Genomic DNA, 22519 nt, shown 5'->3' with positions numbered 1-22519 from the left:
AGAGGTTCCACAGCTCGCAGCCTATATCGTCGGTACCATTAAAGTGTTAAATTCTGATATCACAGAGACAAGTACACAGCGTCTGTTGAGGAACACGTTAGTCCTATTTGCTAGTTACCAGGACTGTATTACAGCCGTGGTTTCAACAGTTGGTATCACTGTTGGGTGTTTTATCCACTATTCGGGATAAATGTTTCTTTTCTGATAGAAATTTTGTAAAAATTTATCTACCGGCAGGTCTAATTTATAAAAAAAGAGAGTCCAAATCTGAAACAGCGAGAGGGTACAAAATAATTTGTAATAATGAAAAACACCAGAAATGTTCGTTTTGCCACCAGTGACAGTGTAGTCGGTCATAAGCATTCTACACTCTTCACTAATCAAACAACAAAACAATCGTCCCGAATGTGATGCAAAGTTTCATATTTAACATTACAAGGCATTATTAAAATGAAAAATATCCGGAGCGTTTGGTTAATTTTATACAAATTTATTTAAATGTAATCATTATAGTTGTACAAGATATCATTTCACATAAGGTTTTTTTTTATCATTTGATTTATATACTCGTTTCCGAATGTTTGTCAATTTAACCGTTGTTAAAGCTAAAAGCACATTATCAAAGTCCATCACTTAATAACGAAGCTGCGCGAAGTCGTACGGCGCCAATCTTCAAATACCTCGTATCGTGTTTCAGGGTTTTGAAACAATTAAAGTCAAACAATGTATTCATCACCCGGATGCTGCTGTTTAATAGATCGACTGGGACTTGGTAATGAAGAGCATAAGAGATAGGAATTCTCTATGTAAGCCAATTTGAATTAAATTGTCGCCACTCCGTCATTGTAATGTTGGGTAATTTGTCTTTGTTTGTCAAATAGTAATGAAATTAGGCAAAAGTTGTGAAACTTCTTAAAATAAACTACATAGACAAAAATTGTGTACATCATAGTACACAATACATAATTTGGTATAAACTATATATATATATATATATATATATATATATTATCAATGTATTTTATATGACAGCTGTCCTGTCAGTTATAAAGTTAGATCTAATTATGAATAATGCTTTTCTCCCCTTAGTTGCTTATGGTTAACAGAACTGAACGCTTGAAAATGAGTGACTTATTGTGTTTTTTACTAAAGATATAAAATATTGAAAGGTAATTTTCTTTTCTAAATACAATGCATTCTTTTATATTTCATAAGCTATCCAGTTTTCAAAGAAAGATGTATATTGTCTTTATTAGAAAAAAAATGATATGCTACAATATCAATGTTTATGTATAGAAAACCAAATCAATTTATTAGGACTTCATAGAAAGTCTTTCAGACAAAGGTTGTCAATGACAACAAAGATTTCAATACAATACGTCTTCATATGTAACTTTACTGTATTGCATATTTGTGCAAAGCTAAACCTTAAAATATTGATAAATGAGGAAACTATAATGTAACCACTTCTGTGTGTAAATCACAAATGTTATAGAGTTGAATATGTCACAATAGAAAGATAGCTTGCAGCTCTTGTTGTCTATATATCATGTATGTTTATACATATTGTAATGAGTAATTTCTGAAAGTTCACAGCAAAGAAACTGGTAGACGCACAAAAAGCAAAAAATACACAAGTCCTGTTAAATTCTGTATGTCTACTGCAATATTTGTATATTACACTTTTTAACTTCGGCGTGCTACTGTAAAAAATCAGGAATATGCAGCTTTAAAAACAGTATTGACTAGCTAAACGTTAACTGCCTGTTAGTGCAGACATGAACTTGGAATTTTGAGCATTATAACACACAAGCAGATGGAACAAAACTTAATAAACCGGAAATGTGATTGAATAACATGGTGTAATACCCCACATGGTTCTGGACCGCAGTAAAACAACTCCCGCTGACGTGTCAGGTTTCTTGAAACGTATTTCATAAAAATTGACAGAATTAACAAAAATCTCATCAAACATGATCGACTCGATAACAAGTTAATGGGTCTCACTGCTTTAGTGTTTTCGTGTGGGAGTCATTTTTTTTCTACTTTCTGTTAAAACAGCGCACTTTTGCTTCGTATTCGTAAATTAATAAGTGAAAGGCACATGAAGTGATCTCCTCTGTCGACTGTGTAATATTGACCGAGTAGAACCCGAACTCGATAGGAAGTAATCCTCCCTGCGGTATCCTACTTTAGACAGAATGTACGGTGTAGCATAAACAGGAGACAATTACATAAACCAATGTTTCCAGCCAGTGCGAGAATGTTTGCCACATCAACCCATGTGTCAAACCGGATAGGCCAGATTGGATGACGGACAGACAGCCATTAAAGAAACTTATTCCCGGATAAGGTATGAACCTTACTTTGCAATACACAGCACGTGCCGGAGGTTAAGACTTTCCAATTGTTTCCATCAACACAACAGGGCGGTCCAGAATGACAAACCGTGCATGCAGGATTATGAATGGAGTACAATGCGCACGATATCTTACCCTAAGCTAATGTTCTCGCGTCAGTCATTGACGATAGGTAGATAATAGTTATAAATGGTTTGGTGGGAGGTGTCTACAAAATACAGCACCAAATCCAAAAAAAATCTATGGTGTCGTCGATCCAAAGTAGAACTTAAGTCCGAGACATGCCGATAGTTTTCTCTAACCCGCCTATAAATCAACCAATGGTTCAAGTGTTACAATTTAAATGAAATATACAGCTAGCTCGTTCAGAACCACTGTTACTATCAGGATTTCAAATAAACAGTTGTTGGTAAGATAGACGGACAAACATTTTGTTAACGGATTGCTAACCAAGGTGTCTTTCTTTGAGTCAGGTCGTGCCTGTTACATGTAAATAAAGATGGGCATCACTGTTAAGTTTATGAGACGAGCTTAATACTTGGTCTGTATAAGGTTAGGACATGAAAGATAGAAACCTGCTTTCCCAACAGTTATCTCCTTTTTGTATGAACTAATATTAATCACCAAAAAATCTAGTCTTCTTTCTATGACTCGTTACCTTTTATTAACATAAAAATCCCTATTGACATTGCGAATGTGGTTACATTATAATGTGTTAAAATTCCGTACCACCTTCAGAATAAGGAACAAAACATCACTTGCCTTAAAGGAGGCTGTCGAATCCTTATATAGAAAGGGACAATATGATATATATGTGGTCAACACAGACAGTATGCCGGGTCTCCTCAATTTCAGGAAAGTAGGAACCGATGATCCAAGGAGTCCTGTCTCGTGGCTAATAATTGGCCTAGGAGACTATCGAACGACATCCACGTAAATAGAGGATACGCCCACCCAGTTAATACTGAATCGTGAATTCCATGGTGTGGTGATAAAATTGTGAGAAGAAAACTGTAAAGACAGTGGAGGACAATGTAGTGTTACTACTGTTAAATAGGTTAGCTAAATCGTTATACATCGTCAAAGAGTTTGGTAGTGAGAGTTTGGGGTATTAATGTCCGTACATGTGGTTTTCTCCAAACGATCACACCGACAAATACCGCCAACAAATCTACATCAAATCAAAGGATGTTCAGTGTTTAAAGTGTTTTGAAAATAAATTGTTTTTTTCTCTTGAGGAGAAAACATTCATTCAATATGAATACAGACATTTCAATATATTTTCTATTCAAACGTTAACAAGTCAAGGTCTAGATATCTTTTTGAATCTCATAAGTCATATCACTAGAATATTCTGTAAAATATAATATTTTTTTGGTTGCTCTTTTTTTTATAAATTACTTTTTGGTTTGCATGTGATTTCGTGGATGAATGGTGCTCGGGAGATCCAGTCCTATCAAAAATCAATTTCATTTTCAAGTGTTTATCTTTTCGTGAACATGTAAATACCTGAATTAACAATACCACGAGAATAAAACCTCCGCGAAAATTATCAAGTTTGCAGTAATACACATAGATTCATAAAAAAACAATCATCAGCCAATTCCAAAAGCTAAATACATCATACTAATGATGGGAACATGAATAAACCACCGTATGGTTACCGTTAATACGATAAACCACGTGCTTCGTGTTAATGAAATTTAGATAGGTATAGGGGTATATGTAATATGTTTGTCGACGGGCGAGATAACTTTATATCTCTGGCACTGTCTGTCGGACAGTTACTTACGTGCTGTTCATGTCTCGGTGTGTGAGGTGGTATATCTCGTTTATCAATTAACTCGTATAGTGGCTAATAAACACTAACATAAACTAGCTAATTGCGTAAGCGACCTTCCCCTCGTCCTCCTGCAGATGAGAAAATATTTCAGTTCCTTGAGATAATATGACTACTGATGTAGCTCCAGACATCAACACATGTGTACGGGTGCTAAATGAAACAAGACAGACGAGAAGAGGCGAGGTTGGCCAGAAGCGGAATACATGTATAATTTGATAATTAACTGTCAGTTTCTAATTGGGATAAACATGTAATGACAGCTAACCAGATCTAATTTTCTCGAGTACGTGTTCGGACTTCGATATTTATTGTTTGCTATTATCACAAATATAAAACACGTGCTAACCGCCCAAACTTTAGGGCTTAAGATCAGAATCTGTGAACCACTTTTCTTGTAATGGATGACTTCGGTATGACTTTAGTGCTACCTTCCCTGATTGTAGTGACATCTCGCCGATAGACCCAACATCTGTCTTAGTCGTACTGGGTACGATAGGTAGATAGTGAATACAGATCCCACTGCCATAAAAAAAACAATGTTGTTGGATTCACGCGCCTCTTCTTTCTTCTATAAAGTGATTTAATCTCTCCTATCTTCAAATGATGGCGTAAAACCGGGTCTAATTGGGCATCCCAGGATTCCTCTCCAGGCGGTGTGGATAAGAATTAATGCATTGGCTATAAAGAATACGGAACAATTTCTCCAAGGTGGTTATGATAACTGTACACCTAATACTTTTATCAGAAACAGTTGTGGCGAAACATAAGAAAACAGAAATGCATAACCATTTCTCTTTGATGTGTGGTATCTGTTTTTGATATTTCTCCTGGATAAACCAATGGCCGACAAAAAATCTAAATATAATTAATCTACCGAACAATCTTATTTGTAATTCTTTTTTCACTTCTCGTGAATGGAAGTGTTTTCAAGATGTGATTCAATTTGCAGCAAGTGTTTGTTGTAAGTATGCGATATTATAGCCCCAGCTGTTTAGAACTCACTTGCTATGTCTTTACCCCGTGTTCGGGACAGTTGGTATCATATATATGGACAGACCTTACTTTGGCATCGGACATAGACAAAGAGTACAGACTTACTGACCGATCCGAATCACATACCTGTGTTACAAGCTTCTCTGCCCTAATGTAGGACATGAGTAGACCTACATTTCTATTCCCCTTTTATCTTAAAGAAGCGCGTGGCTCATTGGGATCCCTTTCAGATTAAGCTGCTCACGTGGCACCATGCAAGAGGCAAAAAAAGTATATCCTTGTCTATTGCAGACGAAACCCATGAAAAGAGTAATATAAATGCTTTGTTTACTTTGTCGGGTTTTTAACGTTCAAACAGCAACAAAGGTTAGAGGAACACACGGGTCATATAGTCTCTTCTCATGATATGTTTACAACTTGTGACGGAACATTGTACTATTTTAGGTATGTATGCGTTATTGTGAAAGGGAAGTTGAGTTTTAATTATAAATTAATGTGACATATCACAGCCATCTGTAGCCTTTGAGTCTTTTATTCGTTTGTTTGTTTAGCATTTCTGCGAGACCTTTTTGAAATAATCGCCCAGTGTTTGTCTTGTCTGAAGTATCAACACAATGTGTCTGCCTGATCGTATCACAGACCATCAATACGGTGACGTCACATGTTTTATGTATACAAACCACATAACGACACGTGACTGATCAAGTTTTGGTGAAAGTACAACTGCTACAGTCTATCGTGACATAAGTGTTATTTTATCACGTCTCTGTTCTATACATCTTTATTGTCCATAAGCATAACCACATCAGCCTCGAGCTCCGTCCGTTCGATACACACTATAAATAAATGTCAGCAACGAGCACTTTGTGTACGTTCGATACCCCTCTATACTTGTACATAGCAATGGATAAGATATTGATATATATGTATTTACTAAGTTACAGGTGCTGTCTACTTTATATATCTCTAAAGACCTTGTCGAGAATAAGTGGAGTCTCAGCAGAATTCTAAACATATTCTGATAACCTCAATATTTGATAGTATTTAGTTGGCAATTCAGGGATTTCTCTAACCAAATACTGATTGTTAGAACCATTCTGATAGACTACGAAATCAAAATAATTTATGATTCTAAGAAGTCATTCTGATTTTTTTTCAATGGAAACAGTAGTTAGGATATTTGAATTATTCAGAAATATAACATCACTTGGGAATCCTGGCGTTAATACTGTTATATGACTCATATTTTACATAAGTGACATTGAGTAATGAGTGCATTCAGCTTTTTAAGGGCCAAATTGGGTGTCGGGATGTAATGGAGACAATAAGGATTTATTCCAGCCACAGCGATTGACTTTTATTATTGATCAAAGCGATTGCAATTATCAACAAATAGTGTGCGACATCAAGTGTGTTTGGTGTGTTGTTTAATTTCGTAATGGGAACATTTATTTAATTACTATAATGGCATTTTATATGTCAAACCAATTAAATAAAAAAGGGAAAAAAGAAAAAGAGTATGCGAAAAACTCGCGAAACAGACGCTAATGTTATTATATTTTGTTGGGGAAAATTTAGTTTTTTAACACGGGTTTTTATCAATGTAATCCACAACTGGTACAAGAACAGCTAAATTCTGAATTGCGAGCGTGTTTAGTAGCTTTTGCTAAGTGTGACAACTTGTAAAAATAGCGAAAGGCTTATGAATCCCCACGGAATAAGTTCCAAATTAAAATAATACAATTATCGTGTAAATCCACGCGTGATGTAATTTTAATTTTTTTCAGAAGAAAGAGAGATTCAGAAACAAACGGATACCTTTTCTTCAGAATACCGGATCAATAAATGACCACGTGGAACTCTCTTTTTTATTTCAACTTTTTTAAAGATCTGTTAAACGTTATCAAAGAATTTGATTAATCCTGCAAAACTGTAGCTTTAGTAATTGGTTATAATCCCAATGTGTTCCGATACACATTAACACAGTCCTCCCGCCTATGTTTCGTCCACCACTGATGAGGTTTGCACTGACAAAATAAACATCAATTTGAGAAATTACAGAAGATAGAAGAGGACGCCATCTGCTTTCTGTACTGGTGCACGAACCTTAATAGCGGGGAGCATTGTACATTACTTGGAGAATCAATTCATTGTCCAATCATGTTCTGCCAACCTCGTATTTTACAATAGACCTACAAAATCACCAGGAAATTGATGCTATATATTCTACGTTTCCCTATATTGGTTTAATCATTTGATAAATTGTGAATTAAGAGGAAAGCTTAGACTTAAATCGACAGCATACAACCTGATAATGAAATTGAAATTATTCAAATTAATTTTTGGGTGATGGTTACATGTTATTTCGTAATTGTTGTTTCAAATACGTTTTTGGAGTCATAATCTTTGATACACTGCACAGATTTATGTATTTCAAACCCTCACTTTCACTGGTCCAATACATAAATGTATAGAACCAACCCAGTTGTTCATGTAAGAACTGGTCCGATCTCTAAGCGTTTAATGGTCCGACCCAATCACTACAAACGATCGTTAACTGGTCCGACCAAATTGTCTCCTGGTCCGATCTAATCCTTAACTGTGTCCGACCCAATCGTTTCCTGGTCCGAACAAATTATTATTGATCCGACCAAATCGTTTCCTGGTCCGACCAAATCCTGAACAGGTTCGACCCAATCATTGACTTGTCCGAACAAATCATTTACTGATCCGACCAAATAGTTTACTGGTCCGACCCAAACATTAATTAGTCGGACCCAATCATTAATTGGTCTGTCCCAATCCTTAACAGGTCCGACCCAATAGTTTACTGGTCTGTCCCAATCATTAACTGGTCCGACCCAATCATTAACTGGTCCGACCCAATCATTAAATGGTCCGACTAAATCATTAACTGGTCCGTCCCAATCATTAACTGGTCCGACCCAATCATTAACTGGTCTGACCCAATCATTAACTGTTCCGACCCAATCAGTAACTGGTCCGACCAAATCGTTAACGGACCAGTCACTCCTATTTGTAAACAATAAGATGTTGATTCAGACGTATTTCATCGTTAAGGCATATGATAAGAAACAAGCCGTAATTGTATCAGGTTATCATCACTTTCTTCCAACAGATAAACATTTTTTTTATGTATTACAGCAATAAATGACAACGTGAATAAATTCGCTGTTAATGTACAATTAATAACAATGATATCGAAACGCTTCACACATTGTGAACCTGATCAAAATACTTTGCTGGATTCTACAAAAGTATTTATTATCATTTAAGATTTCTCTTTTATATTCTATGGTAAGCTGTGGGTTTCGAACAAAACAGTTTTAAAATTGAGTACTACGTTTAGACTGTTCATTTCTAAAATGACATTCTTGATTATAGTTTTACATGTCATTGGTATGTACGCACCATGTGTATTCTATCTTCAGATGTTAACATATCATCAACTTCATCGATAAGGGGGTTACTATATACACTATATGTACACCTATAAACTTAAAGCCAAATGTTACATATATACTCCGGTACCCATATACTTTTATTTTCTAACTATGTTTTCGTAGTCAATACAATTGCTTGTCCAAACACATCTGTTTTAAACAAGTTTTTGTCAAAGTAATCCTGAAACACAATATTTGCTGTACAGAGAATAATGCTGACACAGGTTCTGAAGTGTCTGTAACATGAGGGTTAAACTTGAATTTGATGGATGATTTTTAGTTTGACGTGAACGTAAATGCAATTGTTCTGTGTCTCCTGGCTGTCTATAAATCAGACGATTAAGCATGCCATTTTGAATTCATATGAGTGTTACCAAGTGCTTCTTGTATTTTGTTTAATTTGCACCTTGAGAATAAAACAATAGGATAGTGTTGGATAACGGGTGTCATTTCTACATTGATGGATGCTTGAAATACCACTATACGTCATTTCTTTCGGCTTGTCTATTCTACCGTCATTTCCTTCCTTAGTATTAAACAAATTATCAGTTTTTTTAAACCAACTTTTACTGATTTCGGATTCTGTTAAAATTGCTATCTTCCTTTGTTCTTAAGCGATCGATCATGTCATTGATCATCTTGTTTAATTATAACGTGTAAAAATGTAATGAATTACGTGTGCAGTCCTGATAGTGTTTACGGGGAGGCGATTACAGAATTCCATACCACCACACGTAACCAACAACCTGGTAACGCAGCTTTGAAGTCGTGTATTTGAAAACAAAATATTGCTTTGATATATTTTTCCCTCTGCATTACTTTCTAACGTTGCGTAACTAATTTCCTACATGGTCAAATTTGGTTAATAGCTTATTGTTGCGATCGTTTACCGGTTTTTTGTGATGCATGAATTTGTCAGAACACGGCAAATACGGACAGATGACTCATCTCAGAAATACATAGATATAAGTAGCAGTACGTAATCGAAGGCTTAATTACCACACCGTCTGGGCTTTGACATTAATTGCAACAAATTCAAGGTTTCAAGCAAACCAGCATCACAGAGGCATTCTAGCATGATAAAACAAATGTATGGTGCAATTTCGTTCATTGTTTAGTTACATTGTATCTAATTCTGAATTTGTGTTGAAAAATACAATCAACTTGTTTGCTTTTTTGTACAATCCTTTGTAGTGTATTTGTTTGTTTGTTCTTTAGCAACAAGTTTCATTTCAGGCAGGTTCTCGTTTGGGCGAAGAGATTTACACCAAGACACACCCGCATCAGTACAAAAAGGTCCACGACCACAGCTTCCTTCAGCAATATCATATATACTGAAATACATCAAAATCTATTCTGCATGTTGTCCGATTTTAAGTAAACACTTGAATTCTGATATTTAAGGTGAACATGGATTCTGATATGTGTTGAGGAAGAAATATTTTCAAAAATGCTCATGGACTTGCCATTATGTAAGCAACTGCTGTAGTCAGAGAGGAAGATGTATTGTTACTAGATACACGCTGTTGTTTGGCGCCAATGGCTTTGAACAAAACAGCATGATAAACGAGTGGAACTTGAGTGTTTGCGATAATGTACTTCTTTTATTGAAGGAAACAGAATCACAAAAAATCTAAATAAGTATCCTATAGATACGGCGGCTGAATGTCAAATAGATTTAAATTCTTACGTATGAAAAGTACAGATGGCTTTGTACAATGGTTTCCTGTTGTTTGATGCAGTCAAATTTTACCAACGTTCTTAAATGATTTATGGACTGTGTTCATCATTTTTGATAAGGTTTTTAAATTTATCAAAAGAAGTCATATTGTATATTGTAAAAAGACAGCTACATCGTAAATCACTGTAATCAAACCCGGAGGTTTGACGGTCTCTCTTTGAGCTATGCATCGATCTGTCGTCCGTTATCAACCAGTTGATCGTTCATTATGGATCCAAATTCTAGCAGAGTTATCTCCGCTCAACTGATAATTTCAAACGTGAAACCGTCATTTGACAAGAGCGTTTCACGAGGGCAAGATCATAACAACCTCTACCCCTTTCATCTTTTGACCTCACCTGCTAGATGAGAATTTGTAATATTTCTGTGTACAAAATAACAGCATTGGAATATCACAATTCTTGAGGGACATCATTTAGTAACTATGGGAGTTCAGAATGGACGACACCGAGAGGCTGCCATCAGATATGTTTTCTATTAAATGATTTTAAATATCTGTAGAGCGATCTTTGATATTGTCACTTCCGGTTCATTTTGACATACTTGAAATTTGTCCAAACCCGATGGCACATTTGTATGATAAGGAATATAAAACTTTATCACAAGTATTATCCTTACCGTTTTTCCCTGTTCTATATGCATTTACGGGTCAGTGAGTTCCAATTTCACGTTAAGAGGTACATAGACATGCATACATGTTTATTAAATGCAGTGTAGGCGACGGGTATTTACTCCATAGAGACAAGGATGGAAAGGTTGTCGTTATTTCTGTGTGATGTATGAAAGATATGTTTCATTTATCGTTCACGTGCTCAAATTAATTAGCTCGAGGAAAGTGTTGGGGAATATAAAGGGGAGGAGAGGGAACGACACTAATGGCTGTCATAAAGTCCCGTAAGCGTTGTAAAGCACGTCATTAGCAAATTCGTCACTCCAGATGAAAAGGATGCACACCACTAATGAAAATCCTTGGCATAAACAAAGTGGAAAAAATGTGAATATACCTGAGAGCATTACCGCCAGCCATAGAATATATTTTGAATTTCGTAATCCGATAGATGGTGTATAGATACATGTTTTGAAAAAAATATGTATACATATGCTATCTAGTGGCATAGACGTGTATATTCTATGTTATGGTTACTTGCATATAATGTACAATTACATTACGTATAAACCGTTGATAAGGAGAATGTAACGATCAAAGAAAAGACATGCGAGGTAGGTTTGGAATGTATGTAACGTTTGTCAGTTTCATACATAGCACGAAACATAACAAATACGTCACCAGTACATACATTCCGATACGTCATCTCTGTGTAACAGTGTAACGCCAACCGTCTTTTCCAAAATAAGCACATCACAATCGTACTAAAAACCTCAACCGGTGCAATCATATTTTGCAAAAAAATGGTTGCGTGTATTTTATAAGTTCGCAATCGTGTAAATAGCTTACATTTTAGCCAATGATATTTTTTTAAAAGTACAGATGAATTTGTTTTCCTTTCCCAAGGGAAAGTCTGTTTTCATGCGCAGGCGCGGAAGCAATTCTCTATTTGAAGGGTTTAGATTGAAGAGAGGGCATCCTTGGGGATTTCAACCATCCACCATTGTCAGGGCTGGGAGTTAACAGCATGGTGGCTCCAAACGAGAGAGCCATGTGGGCTATTTCTTATGTCGAAACCAAAATTTAAATGACTTTATCAAGTTTTTTAGTCGAAACAATCATTAAGATTAACTTTTGATCATATGTAACATCCAATCAGTTGATAACGAATTATCAAGAAAGGGCCGAGAGGTGAAGCAATTGACGATCACGTGATTTAAGACCCTCGCCAATCGACATTATCTTCGTGTATCCATATATGTGTTGAGTATGATGACGTTTCAATCGATTTCAATTTGCGGTTACGTTGTAGATTAGATGTATAAGTCTGTTCAATTTTGGACGGTATGTACTTGCAAGAAGCAAAGCAGACAGAAGCGTCATTGACCAAAAAAGTACAGTACTTTTAAGTATGCGATACAAAAGTGCAAGAAAATGTACAGAATCAACGCACTGATATTTCCCAATAAATTGTACATTAACATCGATAGAAAGTGTATTGTATTCTAAGCTGTATAAATAATGGATGATTGTTAGTTAGCAATCAGCAAACTTACCCCTGTCTTAGTTTCTTCTAAATCTGCATAATTTATGGAATGTTTGATAAGCTTGGAACCATCTTCCCTCAACAAACAGAAGTCTAAAAGAAAGAAATCTTAGTGATGCAGAAGTGAATATGACATGATATAAAATAGGTACTGCCAAAAAGCGAGCACACATTTATTCAAACACCATTTTTTAACTGAACGGCTCATTTTCTATTTTTGTGAACAACGCATCATCTGAAAAATAATGTTTTTTGTTTTTGATTGTTTGTTTGTGTCTTTTTTTTTTGGAAGCGATAGCAAAATCAACTGTTTAAGTTGGGATATTTTGCGTTCCGTTGCCTCTATATAGCAGTATAGACTGTTCTGTTGACTTTCGTAGAACAGTGTTTACAATAAGTATGTAACACAGCTGTCAAAATCACGGAATGCTTCTTTAATGTAGAAGGAATTTTATTTTGAACCCAGTGGTAAGAAACTTTGAATTATGATTTTTTCCCAAGTTCATGTCGTTTTAACTGCTGCAAATTATTTTTTCTGATAATATCTCAGGGTTTCTAACGTATATCGGAGACTTTATTCCTTTCACCTTCAAAACTAATAAATAGCTCATCTTCGCTGTAAAGTCTTAGTCATTAAAGTTAGTTTGTGAAATCCAAGACACGTGTTTTCCCAGTACCTAATTAGCCTTTTCCGAGCATCGATAACGATTTCTACCATGTATATTCCCCGAGATACCCTGTTTAACAAACCCTAATGAGTGTCTGTTACGAGATAGTTGTTATTTATATCAAGTTATTAGTGTAAATAATTGCCAGAGAAAGGTAAGTGTAAACACATCAACGCCCAATTTGCTTGTAAGTAACGAACGGTTTATCATCAGTAAATGAACTATCAAATAGGATCATAGACGGTTGCCCGCCTCCATGTTGCACTACAGAAGCGTCGCGTGCACACCACGCGGGGTAATATTCTCACTATCACTGGCGAGAATGCTCGCGTGAAATTTCTTTGGATTTCGTTCTAATGTGTGAACTTGTATCAGGCTATTCATCGTTTATACCACTTTTTGTAAATAGATGTCATTTGTGTTAAATGCCAGTAGATCTTCCAAATAATCACAGTTGCGAATTTTGGCAAAGCCACTTGGAATCTTTTCTAATTGTTATTATCATTTACTAAATGTTGAATCAAGTTGTATAACGTTCCGATTGCTGCTCTAGTTAAAAGTTTCCATAAAGTCAAGCATAGATTTCAGTCAAATACGTCGAAAGAGTGGAACAAATAAAACCATTTGAAACAGTTTCACTGCTAGATTCAGAGCACGATGTTAAGAAATGTTGAAATATCGGTCATTGAAGAGAAGTAGGAATTTCTTTTTTAATGATGGATGTACTCTATAGTACACCTCTTCTAGTCATGACCTACTGTACTAGCGAGTCCTCGTACGGTTTCAATTCCGAATTTGTTGTCCGATGTGTAGATGAATTCCTGTTCGGAAGCTACACATCGTTTCGTAGCTATGTTTGACTTCATTAAAAATTGCACGGTGTGAAAACATACATGTAGTTCCAACGTTTTAATTTTCACTTATGCAAATGACAATACTATGTTGTTCTTCGCTATTTGTCCGAAATGGAAAAAAAAAAGTTGGCATCTCCATTTTTGGGAACTTCTTCGATTTCTATCAAACACTATCATGCCTCTACATTTAAAGACATGGAGAAAAAGTCTCATTTCTGAAGTAATATTTCCACCGGAAGATTAAACACACTCCTAATACGACAGACAAAAGGATACTTTTAATCCGGTGATATGCATCTCGGAAACCAGGTGCTTAATTTCACTAATTACCTGTAACTTACAGCAATTTTTGGAAAAAAAAAGAAAAAAAAAAACAGAAAAAAATCTGCTTGGCTAGTTATTCTTAAATCACTTGCAGACTTTCATTGCTGAAGTATGCGGAGCTTTCAGAATTTCTTTATTTCGCTTCATTTAACCTAGGTATATATATATATATAACTGTTGTATTAAAAGAGAAACATGTTTCTAATAAACTTCAGAACATTTAGTGTTCGAAATGCTATGCTTACAACATTCCTCGCCTACTCTCCTGTGTTATGTAAGTCTTGTCTAACTGTCAGGAGTGAGAAGCCTACATCTGACAAATAGCTTCAGAGCTAAGAAGATCCTTAGACACTAAATGGTTCCTTTATCTCTTAATTCACTATTTGGAATTAAAATTAAGCTATAGCACCTTTTGACCTTAACATTAAAGTCGTTCGTGTTTCGTCCCAACAGGACAGGAGTTCTCTTTATGAACTGTTCGCGATAACTATTCGGAGACTTTTTGTCGGTGTTCTACTGTACTCGCTCAAGGTTGTTTACAAGTTGTTTTACCTATGTGTTTCACAAACCGTTTATCAAATCTGAAGATAAGGGTAAAGGAAAAGGGCAAAAACAAACTAAAAATAAAAAGGAAGAACGAATGTAGGTTATTTTTACAGTAATTAATACATAACTGTAACTCTTGGTTTTTGTGAAAGAAACACCGTGCGAATGAAATCGTGAAGCTTTACATTGGTAGACGCTGCACTGGCCATATGGACGATTGCCATTTACTTATTTCAAAATATTATGAATATATTCAGTGAAGCAGATCAAGATAGCGCAGTTAACAGCTACTTTTTTTTATGTTATCATCTAGATTTCGTTAACTTAATGTCTTAATTTGTCTGTAGCCTTTTTTTCTATTGTAGTATTTCTCTATCAAAATTTTAAAAAATGACATTTCAGGGAAGTAAACACCATGACGTGAAAAAACGAATTAATGATTGGCACATATCGCCCTCCATAGAGCTTTACTTCTTCCTCGCTACAAAAGATCTGTATATTAACGAAAGCCAGACTTAGCCATACCAAGTAAAGATATGGTGACGAGATGACTGAGGTCAACAAGGCACAGGGATACATATTAACGGTTTTCTGTACCGATAGAATAAGATCGGTATGTCCATTTTTTGTGGCATTATGGTAGACTGACTTTTTATATGAGAAATGGTTTGGAAATACGGTTTTTTTGGAAGTCAAAAATCATCTGTATCCGTATGTTCGACGCATGAGTGAATTATGTGATTAATACATTTAGACCCGAACAGCCTCGATAACAAATTTCCACTGTCAATATTTTATTTCATCCAACAAATTACCATTATTTGAGTTATTGAATTCTATTTTATGTTGGTGGTGAAGTGACACAACTTCAGTCGTCAGTACCGAAAGCTATATATGACATGCACTTTCGATTTATTTTACAAGTTTACGACAGTGTCGTGTAACCGACGCCGTTGTATAACAACCAATCAAACTGCAGCGAAATTTGTTCTGATTTTAACAGTTTGTTCACATCTAAAAGTGAAAAAGCTACACAGGTGTTTACCGTTATCCACAAATTTACTATAGGGTTTCAATTAATTGCGTGTGTCAGTAACCGCATTGCATCAACTTGTTAAATTTTGCAATTCCGTTTTGAAGCCCCTATATATTGTCAGTCATGAATATAATGGTGTTACGAAGCATCAGTAACAGAGCCTCAGCGTTTCATATTAACAGAAACCTAACTATCAAATTACTAAAACAATATAACGTTTTAATCATTTGAGTGTGACTATATTTTACACTTTTTCCCTTTTACGAATTGTGTATGTGTTGATCAACACTGGCAGTTGTTACGGTGGTAAAAGTCCAAGTGAACAATACAGGACATCGATATTGGTGATAAGGAAATTACTGTTTATGGTTTACTTTAAATATTGGTGGATTAAAGTATTCTAAAACGTCTTGACAGTCGTAAAAAGAGTTTTTTTTTTTCTAAATATATCATAATGCTATTATATCACATTAAATAATTGAAATTTTTTTTTCGCTCATAAAAACGCGGAAATCTGTTCCTTTGCACATGATATATATGAAAACTGTTGCCTTATTCTTATACCCAACATACACTGTAGAACATTGTACATGTAAATAAATATTTCATATTACTAAAAGGAAAGTAATATTAAGCCCATTTAATGGAATAAAGATGTCGATAAATGGTCTAAGTATTGATATACATGATGGGAGTTACTCGTGGCTATTAGAGGATGATAAACTCGAATTCAAGGAAACGAGAAGAAAACACGAACAAAATAAAATTGGTTGATGTGTGACATTTTTCTTGTACGCGTCTCTTTGGAGTGTGTACATAACTTTGTGATGATTTAATTGCCAAAGACATCTAAATATCAATATGGTATAATTTGATTTCATAAATTCACTCTCCGTCAAAAGTTTTGGCTATTACTTTACTGCACTAGAATGTGTAATGACAAATAATATAGAGATGTCTTCATTTGTTTGACAAATGTATTTTGATAATAACACAAAATTCAACGACGTCCGCTGTATGGATTATTAATTAAGCGTATTTCTGGATTCATAAGATTGTTATGTCACCACAGCATCCGTAACATGGCGAGTAGTCACCAACATCAGACTATAGTTTAGCTGTGTTTTGTTGTCGAGAACAAAAAATCCATCAGCTGAATCTGTCCATCAAAACATATGAAATTCTCTTCCGTAATGACAGGAGAAGTATATACCAATGAGGTCAGATTTTCTAGAAAATTAATGCACATGGATACGTCATCATTCCGACAAATTTTTATTTCTTTCAGTAACTTCCTAGATTTCAACAATTTAGGCCCTCAGTCCTCAGATTCCTAGAAGAATGTAACAATTGTGCAATACAGTTAGATTTTAAAAAATGGCTATATGCATTTAGTTAACAGTTTGCAATGAAAACTGATAGTCATTGGTGAGACTGAGGCAAATCTAAGAAAACATGGGGACTTGTGTACATGTATAGTAATATTCTAATGTTATAATATTATCAAAATTTGTCCTTCTTCGGCATATGACCTTGACTAGCAGCCAATGTGTTTGTCCTCGTTTGTGATCCGCACCCTTTCAAGACAAAGAAATCCCAATAAATTATCATCCCAAAAATGCCATTAATTCTTGGAGCTGCAATATAATCCGGTTAAAATTAAACTTGAGCAACGATATTTCAATTAGTGAAATGATGCAAACGGTAGGCTATTGGCTATAAATTGGTGCGAATTTGTTAAAGGACACATGCACGGCATAAATACCAATTAATTTTGAAAATTAGTTGAAAAGAAAAGTCATCAAATTATAAATGAACATGTGGATTATATGTTGTTTTAATTTGATTTTGAACTGTTGGTGATTTTAGTATGTGGAGGCTGTCTTTCCTCAAATTAAGACTGTAATATATACACTAGTGTATCAAATGGATTGACGATAACGGATATTTCACGCAGTTTAATGCAATAAGTGGTGTCAAAATGAACTTCAGTGCAGTAAATTAAGATATGTATAACTCCTCTGTATTGTACTTTAGAATGTCCCCAGGATACGAGGACATAACATTATCTAACTATGGTAACGCTACACGAAAGAGTGGTAATGCTTGTGCGTGTATTGGGGTGGTGGAAGGGATGGGTTAGGGGAAGGAATGCAGGATAGAGGCGGATTCTCGTGAGGTTGTGGAAGAATGGTTACAGCGGGATCAACACCAGTCCGGGAAAGGATGTCGACTTAGGGCTATTATAACTCAAGGAAGGTTCGACATTGGACGTGCGAGGATTGGCTGTAGATTTAAGAACCATATCACGAAAGAGAGGTTTCGAAGGAAGAAATGTTCTCGCATTAGAAGCAATATCTCGGAAGGGACGCTCGGAATGGATGTAAGAAGAAATGATGCTCTCACTGTAAAGAGCAACATTTGGGAGGGGAAGGAGGGGTGTGTGAGGGGTGTGTGTCGCGGAATGGATGTAAGAAGAATTGATGCTCTCACTGTAAAGAGCAACATTTTGGAGGGGGAAGGAGGAATGTGTGAGGGGGGTGTGTCGCGAAATGAATGCATGAAAGAAATATACTCTCACTTAAAACGTCAAAAAGAAAGAAACTTTTATTCCAGAAATATCTTTGCTGCTTCATACTTCCCCGATCTATGATATTTACAAATCGTAGTTCATTTTATATTCAAGGTTTTGTTTCTTAAATCTTAAATTTCTTGCAAGATGCTAAGAACTGAAAGAAAAACCCACACCAGAGGTTTCATATCAATTTCATTCGGAAATATATTATTTATTCGTGAGACTTAAAGTTGAACGTGTTTGACGCTCATTACACATATTCCTTGTGCTCTCGTTGTTACCAATATTATTCTGATCTAGGAAGTGACATCATTATTTACTAGGACTAACCAATACTTACATATGCTGGTCTTTTTCCAAAGATCACTGTGTAAGTCATTCTTAAATTAATGTTTCGTTAACATATTTCCGTATGTTCTCTGTGGTTTCATCTCTTTATTTACATGTTAGTAAATATTCCTCCACTTTTTCAGTTTCAGCCCGGGAACGTTATAATTACAATTCTCGGTATCCCGTTCCCAACTTCCTGACGTCAGAGACCAACGTAACGTATATGGCGGGAGATAAAGCTATACTGGAGTGTGCGGTGGAAAACCTTGGAACACGGACGGTAAGATATTAATAATTTACAACGACCTGTCTCCCACATCCTTATATCATACCGAGGCAATATCCTAATAACTGCTCTAGTCAGCTCGTATATCATCTACAAAGTGCTAGTCGTGTGTCAGGTTTACACATGCCAATGCGTTTTATGATGTTTTGTATTTTATATTGCAACAAAATGCAAAGGCACTCTGAAAGAATAAACCGGGTGACACATTGCCTACTGGACAGAGAAACACACGTTAGGTCAGATTTCTCACCTTATATGTATTTTCACTTTGGGCAAGATTAGAGTATCACTCCACAGCGTATATTTGCTTACAAAATGTATATTGATTTGAAAAAAGCAACTGGTATGCCAATGTCGCTGTATATGTATTCCACACATCGTTACGCCAGGTCGTGATTTCGATGCCATTTTACAGACTGCAATATATTGCAATCCATACGTTAGAGACATTGACAACACGGTCGTAATTAATTATTCACGAGCCATATGTCAGAACATGAAGACCGGTTATGTGACCGTCGGGAACTTGTACGACTCCACAAGTCATTGCAGGATTCTTGCACCAATCACTACCTGCATGTTGGTTACCAATAAGCCAATCAGCGAGGATCTTACAATTAAGGCTTCGCCGGAAGTACGACACTCGGGAGTTTTCAATGCTGTTTCTCTTTTTATGATGACCGGTTTTAATAGCGTTAAGAGCACGTTTGTGCCGGTGTGAATTCGTCTATCGGCGTCCCGTGAATACGGCAATCTGATTGAAATTTCAGAAGCTGATGACATTTGCATTCTTAAGGAATTTAAGCTTAAAGACATGATTTGTAAACTTCCCGTCGCTAACAATTGGTAATCATAAGAACATGGAAGCGTGTAATGTCTTTAATTCTCCAATTGCAACAGTTTTAATTTTAATTAATGAAATTAAACATGTTCCATCTCAATCAACATTCGCTGTTTTTTGTCAACATCGCGGGGTTTGCGTGTCGAATGGTGATGCTATGGGCGCCACAATACATTGAACCACTTAATTACTGTCTTTTAACAATTTTTTGACACGTCACGTGTTAATACAGTATTATGACTGATAAGCAACAAACCAATCATCATGGGCATTATCTACTTAATTTCATTCGCCATTATAGGATATATAAAGAAAATAAGACAGAAGGAATAAAGCATAACGCGAAAAGACAATTCTTAATGAAAACCATACCCAACAATACGCGTGATCTGCAAAAACGCTAGTGCATATGATCGCAATTAAAGAAACTGTGCATAATTTTCATGAGGTCATTGCCTCAGTTCTCTTGCTACGAGAACTTTATCTTGAAATGTAAATATTTTGAATGTACTGAAGTATGGAATAACTGTATAGATGGTTGTAATACATGTTTTTGTCGCAAGAAATTGAAAGACTTTTGGAGTACCATTACGAACAAATTGTGTTCCTCACTGCTGGTGTCTTACAACATGTTACATATTGTTACTTTCTTGTCATTACTCTGAATTTAATCTACAATGCCCATATTGTGAAGCATGTTTAAGGTGCCGTCGATTTATCATAATACGTCTCTTTTCTCATCTGTTCTCTCGTCTCTATTCCATTTTCCTATACTGATGCAATGCCATCGTTACTGAATTTTGTGTCAGAATAATACTTTTGTTCATCAATGTAAACTCATTGAAGAAATCGGTTATCAATGGGCATGATTCGGTGTCTTATGGAAAATTGTACGAAAGACACACTAGTGAATAAAATACAAATGTAGAGATAGATATGGTGTAGATGAACAAAGAATTTAACTGCATCACAGAGCTGTTTCGTCCTCCTAGGACTTGTCAGTGATGCCAAGGGCCTAATGTTTGAAATCAAGGAGGCGAGTTAAGGAAACTAAAGAACATGCATGTTCTGAACTATGCCTTATACGTGGCGGAAAAAACCTTTGGGACTTAACATCCACCAGCAGTGTCTAAATCCTGCAATCACAAGATTGTTAAAATGACACATAAGTGAATAGAACTTTTTAATTCAAAGTTAGAGTTAGATAAAGCAGAGCCACACAACTAATTATACTGCACCATACAGCTGTTTCGTCCTTTTACGGCTCAGTGTTGCTAAGGGCCAGCATTTGAACCAAAGTTCAAAAGTAAAAAAAAAAAAAAAAAAAACCGTACCACTATTCGAGTGAAGTAAAACGTGGCATGTAGGTTATAACAAACAGTAAATCCACCAGCAGTGACTACCACCTGAAATCTTAATGAGCACAATATATACTCAAGTAGATAGCATCTTTTAAGGACTGTACACATTTAGGATTGGATAGAGCTGTTTCTCCCGTCTAGGACTCGTCAGTGATGATAAAGGCCCTCATTGTCACAAATGTCAAAATTGTAGATCAATAATTTAATAAATTTCGTAATATTCAAATCAAGGAACGATAACTGTGTCTTGAGGGAGAAGAATGTACAGAATAAAAAATGAGCGAAAGCTATTTAGTAGAATGGTAATCATGTTTGTGTGTATGAAATGAAAACAGGACTACCGTCAGCAGTTAAAGCGAAAAGTATTTTTTTATACTTTAATAGTTCTAGATATAGAAAAGCTAATACTTCAATACATTTGATTAATGTAGTGCACGTGTAACTTTGTTTTATTAATCTTTAAATAGATATTTTCTATATTTTCTATCGTTCGTTCAAAACAGAACGAGATTAAGCCATCTCTTTCTCACATTACATTTTACACTTCTCTCAGTAAAATTTTCTTCACTGTCAGTGAACATGTTTAGCTGCTAACAAAAGCGTAGGATTGATTCCTGAAATTCTCGAAAATGTTGACATAGAAGTTATGAAGTTTTTTTTTTTAATTCTGTAGAAAGTATTATGATATTTCTCTGCAAATTGTAATGAACCTTACTTGTATGATAATTTCATACTAATTTTCACACTGGCCATATGTACATGCAACTGTTCTCTAAGATATGTTCGGATAGATATATAAATCTACATGATACCGAACAACACGGTGTGTGGGGGTATAAAATTCCAGCTGAGAAAAAAACGTTTCTAAAATTATCACAGTGTACGGTTCTTTAGATCAAATTGTAAACTTGTTGAAGTTTTAACATAGGAAAGAAGGCATTGGTCACATGTGGCGCGAGATGCACGTTCGTGAACTTCCTTTTAGATTTACCGGCGATAAGGAGATATATACATGTACTTAAGTATATATTCTAAATAGTTCTTATCGCATATTTAGTTTCTTTATGAGTGAGAAATTTCACAGCTTTTTATCCTGAGCACATATTGTGATTCATAGTATGGAATCAAATGTTGGTTTAATCTC

The 22519-nt window shown here is 35.5% G+C and overlaps 1 protein-coding gene across 1 annotated transcript in view; it reads left to right on the top strand.

The window, feature by feature from the left end:
• The window catches only part of LOC132544524 (hemicentin-2-like), a 118055-nt gene that overhangs the window by 76674 nt on the left and 18862 nt on the right, over window positions 1-22519 (top strand). Inside the window, exon 2 of the mRNA XM_060208134.1 lies at window positions 19031-19167. Coding sequence (XP_060064117.1) covers window positions 19031-19167 — 137 coding nt within the window. The remainder of the gene's footprint in view (window positions 1-19030; window positions 19168-22519) is intronic.

Source organism: Ylistrum balloti, unplaced genomic scaffold (genome assembly GCF_031769215.1).
Source record: "Ylistrum balloti isolate Yb309-2 unplaced genomic scaffold, AGI_CSIRO_Ybal_v1 Utg369800, whole genome shotgun sequence".
Classification (NCBI taxonomy): domain Eukaryota; kingdom Metazoa; phylum Mollusca; class Bivalvia; order Pectinida; family Pectinidae; genus Ylistrum; species Ylistrum balloti.
This window is presented reverse-complemented; position numbering and strand designations above follow the sequence as displayed.